A 9,821-nucleotide genomic window follows, 5' to 3' on the forward strand; every position below is an offset into this window, starting at 1 on the left:
CATCTCAGGGGACAGCAAACCCAAATCCCTTAACTCAGGGGCAAGGACAACATCTACTTTCTATTTTGCAAGTTCTAGATGTAATGTCAAGGGGTAAAAAGAGTCTGCGTTCCAGCTGGTTTGGGCAGCATACTGGAGGCAGAAGCAAAAATCAAGGCACCTGAGAACCTGTCTGAAACAAGAAAGTGATCCACAGAACCAAACATTAGCCACAAGAGTTTTCCAACAAAGTCCCTTTTATTTAGTTACTGTAAGAAATTCTCTTTATTAATTAAATCTCCAGAAGTTTCAGTGTAAGATTCAATGGCCGCCGACACCTGGCTCTGAGGTTTGTTCAGCCTCTCCCAGTCCTTACTGGGAGTTAGAGGGAGAGACATCATTATCAGAGACCAAGTCAGGTGGCTCGTCTTCCTTTCCTGTCGGACAAGCTGCTCAACTCTTGTCCAGAACAGGAAAAGAGGCAGTTTCTCAAAAAAAAAAAAAATTAATAACAAATTTGACAATAAATCGGTAAGAGTTCTCCTAACAATTTAGATTTATCAATATATTGGTCCAAATAATTTCTTTTCACGTTGCACGTTTACTTTTCTCATATGTAATCTTAATAATCTTTACTCCCTGTGCAGAAATGAACTCAGTGCAAAAAAAAAAAATATCCCTAAAACTGAAATAGCCTCCTCTTGCTTTGGCAAACGGGTTTTTGCTCCTCATGCTCTCAACAGATGAACACACATCCGCAGCGCCGTTACTCACAGGCCTGGATGTACATACAGGAAGCTTTGGATGGGTCTGGAGGAACCATGCAGGCAGCTTTTGGAAAGGTCTTAAAAATCAACCCTGGCCAGCAGTCCCTGAGCGGGTAGAATGGCTCCGAGTTCCCAACAACCGCTATTCCATTTCAAGAACTAGGCTCAGAGGCTGCGTTGGAATTATCAGGAGCAGCAGCAGAGGCTCCCCGAGGTAGAACTTCAATAACGCGAGGCTTGTCAATGATCCGGGCTGTCCGGTTTCCCTTCTCCACGATGCCAACGATCCAAGCTTGGTGGCCCTCTCCGTACTTGGAAGATTTGATTTCCGAACAAAAGCGGGCCGCCTGTTCTCTTGGCAGACAAATCAGTAATCCCCCAGAGGTTTCAGCTGACGTTCCTTGGAGGAGGCCAAATCGCCCACTGGCTTTGCTGATCGCAGCCATCTTGGCAATTATTGGCAGATTATGTATGACAAAGGACACTTCATTTTTTTGCTGTTTTGCCAGGTTCTGAGAGTGTCCTAATATGCCAAAGCCTGTGATATCCGTGGCTGCGTGGGCATTAAAAGTGTGCATCAAGCCAGCAGCAGTCCTGTTTAGAGTAGCCATATTGAACATAGCTTCCTGATAGGCTAACTCTACTTCCTCTCTGGAAACCACCATCTTGATTTTATTCCATTTCTCAGGATTATCCAGCCATTGGTGGGCATTGGCAGCAACCTGGGTTCCTAAAGGTTTGGTTAATACCAGCACATCTCCTACCACAGCACTGTCAGGCATTATGAATTCATTTTGCTGACACACCACCGTGGCAACGCCACCGATGATAATCCACGGGTTGACCACTGTCTGTCCACCGGTCACTGCAGTGCCTCCCTCCTCCGCAGCGTCACGAAAGCCTTTGATCATGAGCGGTGTCACCTTCTCGCGTTCCTTTTCACTCATGCTCTGGCTCACACTGAGTAGCATCAACATGTTGTCACACTCAGTGATGCCCATGGCGTAGAGGTCACTGAGCACATTGGCACAAGCTATGCGCCCCATCATATAGGGATCTTCCACCAAGGGGTAAAAGAAGTCGGTGGTCTGCACCAGCGACAGGCCTCCGTGCCTTAGGGGGATGACGCAGGAGTCCATGCCAATGCTCAGCGAGGGGAAGGCTGAGCCCGGGCCGGGCCTGGTGGACAGGCCCCCTTCCTGCACCGTCTCTTCCTGGCCCCCGACCAGACCCGAGGTAAGCGGGGGCTGCAGCGCGGGCTGCGTCAGTCCCTCCAGGAGTTTGAGCAGGGTCTCCTGGGGGACCTTGCAGCCTCAGCCCTTCATGCCGGAGAAGCTCGTCAGCCGCCAGCTCGGGCTGAAGCCCAGTGTCTGGGGCTCGAACGGCCGGTAGTTGGAGAAACTCCGGCCGGCAGACCAGCCCGCCGGGCCCAAGGAACCTTCTGCGGCCACTAGCGCCGCCATGGTTTCTCCGCTGGCGCCCGCCGCCGCCGCTTCCGCCATCGCGCCGCTCGCCCGGGAGGCCGTGCGGACCAGAAGGCCCAGATACCTGCAGATGCGTCTCCCAGCCACAGCGGGCCAAGGTTACACCAGGAGATGATCAACCACGCGAGCCGGACCGGAGGACTCGAGCCACGCTGCCTGTCGGAGCGCCGCGCGGCCTCTATTTATATATGGCGTGATTGACAGCTGCTCTATCCAATGACGATTCCCGTACCGAGAGGCGGGCTTCCTTTACTCAAAAAGGTGTATTACAAATTAACCGTCTGCTTGCACAACCGGTCCCCGCGAGATCGTCACGTGAACCCTTTGTAACTGGCCTGGAACGCAGATCAGGATGGACTCGAACTCGAGTCCATTGGTCTGTCTCAGCTTTCCAAGTGCTGTTATTACAGGTGGGAGCCACGTTACCCGTGCGTGTCGTGTCCCCTCCGCCCCCCTCCTCCCTGGGAACCTAGTCTTGGAGTTGGCTGCTGTTTTTGGAATCACTTTGCCAAAGAATAAATTACTCACCGAAGGAAGCTCTGGCACTGGGCTAGCCCCAAGAAGGTCAGAACAGTCCTAGGGTCATTTGACAGGACCCAAAGCCAATTTAGGCTAAGAAAATACTTTAAGGGGAGGTTTAGGGGAAGAAAAGGGACATCACAAAGTAAATACTATGATTGCATAAGCACATTGCACAATTGATGTTGTGAAGTTTCACATGGACTTAAAAATTCTGCACAGGTTTGGGTACTGTTTTGGCCATTATCTGGCAGCAGCGAGTCGCAGTCTTCAGTGCAAGCTAATTTATTAGTTATTTATGGCTACTCTGTGCTAAGATGTCTCTATTTCTTGAAGTTAATATATGTGAGAATTCAGATCCAGGCAGGGGGGTTTGCCAATGTCTACTGAAATTATAAATGCTAAACCCATAGTAGTGGCTTTATGCCTGTAATTCCACCATTTGAGAGACTGAGACTGTTAATTCCAGGCCAGCCTGTACTACATAGTACTACATAGTGAGTTCCATGCCAGCCTGTTCTACAGCTTGAAACCCTAAACCAAATAAATGAATAAGTTTTTCCACTATGTGATCCCAGTACTTGGAAAACTGTGGTAAGAAGACAATGATGTCCATTCTAGCCTGGGCTCCACAGTGAGATCTTGTCTCAAAAAGCCTAAAATAGGTGCTGGAGAGGTAGGTAGGTGAAGAGCGCCTGCTGTTCTTGCAAAGGACCTGGGTTCAGTTCCTGGAACTTACATGGTGGTGGCTATCATCCGTAATTCCAGTTTCCAGGGGACCTGATGTCCCTCTTCTGGCTTCTGAGAGCACCAGGAACACACAGTTCCTGGTCAAACATATAGCCAAAACACTCCTACACATACAAAATAAAAGTAAATGAATCTTTGTATTGTTGCTGTCTTTGATGGTGTGTGTGGCTTTCCAGGGATGACTGTGTAGCTTGGCTCTCCCCTTTCACCTTTACATGGATTCATGGAGTCTTAACTGAAGTTGTCAAGATTTTCACAACTGGATGGTGTGGCACATGACTTTAGCCCCAGCACTTGGGAGACAAAGGCAGGAGGATCTCTGCAGCTCGTTGCAGGACAGAGAAACCCTGTCTCAGAAAACAAAAACCAAACCAAAGATTATTCACAGTAAATGCTTTTACTCACTAGCCCCAGATTATAATTTTTAAAATAAGAATTATGGCTTTAGTTGCAACGCCCTAAGTCATTTATATGTACTAGCTGTTTTAATTTTCATTAAAATGTTATGAGTTAGACTTGCTATTTTCACTGTCTAAGAGTATGTGGTGTGGGGGTCGCAGAGATGGCTCAATGGGTAAGAGTGTCTGCTGCTCTTCCAGAAGACACGAATGTTTGTCACCTCCTACTTGGTGGCTTACACATCAGCTCCAGAGTATCTAAGACCCCACCCGTGACCCTCCTCACACACGTGACCCTACACACACACGTGACCCTACACACATACACACACACACACACGTGACCCTCCTCACAAACATGACCCTACACACACACGCACACGTGACCCTCCCCAGACACGCGTGACCTTCCTCAGACACACGAGTCATGGAGACAAAGCTTCTCTGCGGAGCCCTCTTCTGGTCTCACACACACGTGTCATAGAGACAGGGTTTCTCTGTGGAGCCCTGGCTGTTTTGGAACTCACTCTGTAGACCAGGATGGCCTTAAACTCTCAGAGATCTCCCTGCCTCTGTCTCCCAACTGTTGGGATTAAAGGGGTGAGCCACCACTGCCTGGCTTAAAATATAACATTTATTTAAAAGGAAGAATATGGGGACTGGAGAGATGGCTCAGTGGTTAAGAGCACTGACTGTTCTTCTAGAGGTCCTGAGTTCAATTCTCAGCAACCACATGGTAGCTCACAACCATCCGTAATGGGATCTGACACCCTCTTCTGGTGTGCCTGACGACAGCTACAGTGTACTCATATAAGTACAATAAACAAATCTTAAAAAAAAAGAAAAAAGAAAGGAAAAGGAAGAGTATGAGGTGCAGGTGACCCTGTTCAAGGTCACCACCAATTAGAGTGGGACAGAATCACAATCCAATAGTCTGCTCCAGAGACCACTCATTGAGGCTGCCTGGAATACTTCAGAAGGACATAAGGACATATTGACATGTAGGATTTGAGGACATGATTTTTTTTTTTTTTTGAGACATGGTCTCTCACTGTGTAGCCAAGCTGGCCTTGGATTCACAGAAATCTGTCTATTTCTGCCTCCTGGGTTCTGGGATTAAAAGTGTGCACCACTACACCCTGATTTCACCTTTTTTTTTTTTTTTTTTTTTCTTTTTCAAGATGGGGTTTCTCTGTGTTGCTCTGGCTGTCCTGGAACTCACTTTGTAGACCAGGCTGGCCTCGAACTCAGAAATCCACCTCTGCCTCCTGAATGCTGGGGTTAAAAGCGTGCACCACCACGCCCGGTTTGCTTTCAACTTGTAAAGAACTACACTGATTGCTTTTTATTTTGTGTGTGTTTTGCTCACATGTATATAAGTGGAAGTAGAGTTTCAGATGCCATATGGGTGCTGGATCTGAACCTGGGTCTCTCTTCCTCCCTCTCTTCCAGGCTTGCCCTCCTCCACCCTCCTGCCTTGGTTTTTAGGGGGCGTGGGGCCAGCCCACCAATGCGCTGCACCCGTCCACCCCACCCCATCCCTTGGCCTTTGATCTTTGGCCTGGTCTTTACACCCAACGTAGCCAAGCTGTGACCTTGAGGAAATGATAGGCCATCCTGCTCCCCCGAGCCACTTCAGTAAACTGGGGCTGGTAATTCCCGTTTGGGAGTTATGGTGATGAAAGAGTCCAGCATAAAGGCGTGTGGCACACTTGAAGGAGCCTCCTGTCTCAGAGGGAAAAAGAAAGTCTGTCGTCAGCTGGCAAGTTAAACAGTGACTAGTCTCAGAGGCCCATTGTTTACTTTCTCTCTTGTCCTTTGGACTTTTCCCTCGCAATTAAAATTTGTCCCATCTGATGACAGTCATGTAGGCTCATGTTACTGTCTGGGTATGAAATATCCCCCAAAGGCTCATGTGTGGGAACACTTGAACCCCTGCTGATGCATCTGGTGGCTTTGAGGTTTTTTTGACCTTGAGGGCTCTGATCTAACCAATAGACTGATGCACGCACGAATGAATTTGTAACTTGACAGTATTGGAGGGGGTTATAAACCAGAGGAAGGGGACTAGGTCAGAAGACGCAGGCCACCGAAGGCCTTGAAGGCTGTGTCTTCTCTCTGCTCTTTCTTATTACTTGGGTTCCTTCCTGACCGACACCACTGCGACCAAAACTCACAAGACAAAAGATAGCCTTCTTCCCTTGAGTTTGTTTTAAATTTAAGTGTGTGTGTGTGTGTGTTTCCCTTCACAAAAGCAGGATAATCGTACTGGCAGATTAAGTGTCAGTTGTCCAGAATGCTCAGAACCATGACACTCCACTAGTACACATCACTTTTAGGTTTTTAAGCATCAGTTAAAAACAAACAAAAGCAGCTTGGGAGCCAGCAGAGGTAGCACTTACCTAAAATCCAGGCACTTAGGAGGTGGGAGCGAGGTTAATCAGGAGGCCAAGTCGTGCTTGGCTACACAGCAAGTACCAGACTACCCTGGGCTACATGACACCGTACCTCAAAAACTGAAATTCAAAACAAAACAAAACAAACAAACGTATGTATGGCCTCTTCTGTGCCAGGCATTACACTAGACATCAGAGACACAGCACGGAGCACAACAGACAAAGTCCATTGTCAAGCCAGCAAGACAGTCCATCAGGTAGTGACTCTTGCTGCCAACCTGCATTTCTGAGTTTAACACCCGGAACCTACATGGTAGAAAGAGAGAGCTGATTCCTACATGTTGTCCTCTAACTTCCATATGTGTGCAGTGGCTCACACGAATGCCCAAACATGTACACTCACGCGCGCACACACACACACACACACAGAGGCACACATGCAAGAAACTAAGGCCTGCTGTCCCCACACTGGAGGGACAAGACAACATCCAAGAGCATCCACTGGAGATGAAGGCGGAGGAGAGGTCAGAAGGGGAGATGTGGTCTGTGAGGGAGTGTCCTGAACGGTGGCCAGGGAAGGCCTTGCTGAGAAAGAGCCTTTGAAGTAAGACCTGCGTGGAATGAGTGTGTAGCTGTCTGAGGAGCAAAGGTGTGGCTTGTGCCTGGTGGGTGGGAAAGCGGAGCTGAAGGAAGAATTCAGGCAACTCGCAGGAGAGCGGCAGGGCCCCTGGCCCCCGGCCCCCAGGCTCACCGACTGTTGTATGACTAACATTCTCTTTGTTGCAGGAGTCTGTGTATTCTGGGCAAGCACTTCAAGCATATTGGGCTACACTCTCAGGCTTCTTTGCTAAATCATTCTGGGTCCCGGGACGCTGGCTCGGTGGTTAAATAGCACTGACTGTTCTGCCAGAGGCTCCAGGTTCAACCCAGCACTCACATCGTGTTTCTCAGCTGTCTGTAACTCCAGTTCCTGAAATGCAGTGCCCTCTTCTGGCCTCTCTGGGCACTGTGCGCACACGTGGTACAGAGAAAGACACTGTGCCTGCAACTTTGACCCTGCTGGTGTTTCTAGGCCCGGTTCAGCCTCAGTTCCAGCCCCCGCCTTCCTGGAACTTGCTCTGCAGGGGCTCCTAGCAACGGGATCTGCCTGGGAAGACTTGAGATTGACACCCAGAACCGCAACCTTCACACCCTGTCCACCGTCTCCTGTCACAAGGAGGAAGAGCTTGAGTGGCAGAGTTGGGCAAATGCGAGTCATCTCCTGTGGGCAGTGGGGGTGAGGGGTGGAGGGGGGGGGAGGGAGGGGTGATGTGGGGAAGGGCGGGGTGTGGGTGTGAGTGGGGGGCTAGGATGGGGTCGGGGTGGGGAAAGGGAGGGGTGGGGGTGGGCAGGGAGAGAAAGAAACAGAGAGAGGGAGGCTGTCTCTGAATCCCAGAGGAGTTGCACAGGGAGAGCTCAGAGCTGGTGGGAGCAGGATGGGTTTGGAAGAGGAAAGCGACAATGTGGGGAGAGGCCTTTAGGGCAGAGGTGGCACAGGTCTAAGGCCGCAGTAGAGAGAACCTGGTGTGTGAGAGAAACAGCAAGGAGGCTGGTGTGGGCAGCAGCAAGGGTGAGGGAGAAGAGGAGGCCTGTCAGGGATGTCAGGGAGGGCCAGGCTGTGCTGGGCTTTTCTAAGAGCGCTGACGCCGTGAGGGGAGGTGGGGTGGGGGTCGAAGCAGAGTAGTGGCTACAGATACCCTCCAGGATCCCAGGGAGCCACAACAGGGTGCCCTGCAGCGGACAGACACCCCACACACGCGAGAGGCCAGATTCTGGAAAGATTTTCAAGGTAAAGCCAACAGAACTTCCTGTATGCAAGCTTCCATGGGTCTTGTCATGCTGGCACACACTAGAAGTCCTAGCACTTAGGAGGTAGAAGCAGGAGGTTTGGGAGTTCAAGCCCATCCTTAGCTACATAATAGCCTGTCTCAAAACCAAACCGAACCCCCAGAATCCTCTCCCCCCCCCCCGAGTCCTGTCAAGGACTAAAGGCTTATTTCCCCTGAAAAGAGAGCAGAGGAGGATTTTTAGCTGGGACGACATGGCTGGCCAGGCTGGGCTTTTTGGAAAGCCATTCAGGCTGCAGGGTGAGCAGAGACTGCGGGAACTGTAGACAGCAGATGCCCAGGGAGGATGGGTGCCGTGAACAATGGGTGTGGGGAGGGCATGGGCAGTGAAGAGACATTGTATAGCATAGTTAAAGGATGAGACCACAAAGGGAGGGGTGGGCTCCCTTTTGTTTTTTTTGTTTTTAGAGACAGGGTTTTTCTATGTAGCCCTGGCTGTCCTGGAACTCGCTCTGTAGACCAGGCTGGCCTTGAACTCAGAAATCTGGCCTCCAAGTGCTGGGGGTTAAAGGCATGCACCATCACTGCCTGTCCTGTCCAATCATTTTTGACATAAGGTTGAACGTGGGAATTTCCATCCGTCAGGTTAGGAGTGGGTTCCTGGGCCTGGGAACATGAACTTAGTTTGACCCTGCCAGAAGGCGTGGAAGCTGTCCTTGAAATGTCTGAACTCGGACAACTGTCTCCTTACAAGTTGTCCCTGAGATGTCTGGACTCAGCTGTTTACAGCAGAAGCTGTTCAGCTACAGGGAGGGAAGTCCCCAGGTCCACTAGGGCCTGAGATCTTGAACTTAGTTTCTCCCTATGGTTAGCTGGAGTCTGAAAACAAAATGGCAGGACTTAGAGTGAGTTTCTTCTGCTTGTTCCCAAGTCTCAAAGCCAGCACCCAGGTGTGTGGAACACAGCTGAGTTCTCAGCACTTGGGAATGGAAGGCAGAACCAGATGTTCAATGTTATCCTTGATCACAGAGTCAGCTTGGGGACATCCTGAACCATGGGAGACCTTGTCTCAAAACCAAACAAAGATAGTGAATGGGTTTTGGATTTAGTAGTGGTTGAGTGCTTGTCTTTCAAATGTAAGGCCCTGAGTTCAGTTACCAGCACAGGGGGAAAGTACTTTTAATTTAAAAATTACTTTATGTATCTACATATGTGCATATCTAGTAGCACACAGGAGTTTCTTTTTCTTTTTCTTTCTTTCTTTTTTTGAGGGGGGAGGTTTCAAGACAGGGTTTCTCTGTATAGCCCTGGCTGTCCTGGAACTCACTCATAGACCAGGCTGGCCTCAAACTCAGAAATCTGCCTGCCTCTGCCTCCCAAATGCTGGGATTAAAGGCGTGCACCACCATGCCCCTTTCATTTTTGTTTTCTAAAGAGGCTTTTGCGAGTTCTTAATTTATTTTTATCTAAAGTGAATCATTGATTTGCCTGCATGTATATCTGTGTACACCTCCTGTGTGCCAGGTGTCCAGTTCTCTGGCAGAAGAGTTTGAGCTTTAACCACTGAGCCAGTTCTCCAGCCCCTAGACATTTCTTAAAACTTCATCTGTTCCCGGGCGTGGTGGTGCACGCCTTTAATCCCAGCACTCGGGAGGCAGAGGCAGGCGGATTTCTGAGTTCGAGGCCAGCCTGGTCTACAAAG

General features: G+C 49.7%; 1 protein-coding gene across 1 annotated transcript; it reads right to left on the bottom strand.

Moving 5' to 3' along the window:
• Positions 1–218: 218 nt before the first annotated feature.
• On the bottom strand, positions 219–2,412 carry Sephs2 (selenophosphate synthetase 2). The gene has a single exon (XM_021168671.2). It carries the CDS (start codon positions 2,246–2,248, stop codon positions 899–901), a length of 1,350 nt encoding a protein of 449 aa, XP_021024330.1. The 5' UTR covers positions 2,249–2,412; the 3' UTR covers positions 219–898.
• Between the last annotated feature and the right edge of the window lie 7,409 nt (positions 2,413–9,821).

Source organism: Mus caroli, chromosome 7 (genome assembly GCF_900094665.2).
Source record: "Mus caroli chromosome 7, CAROLI_EIJ_v1.1, whole genome shotgun sequence".
NCBI classification, from domain to species: domain Eukaryota; kingdom Metazoa; phylum Chordata; class Mammalia; order Rodentia; family Muridae; genus Mus; species Mus caroli.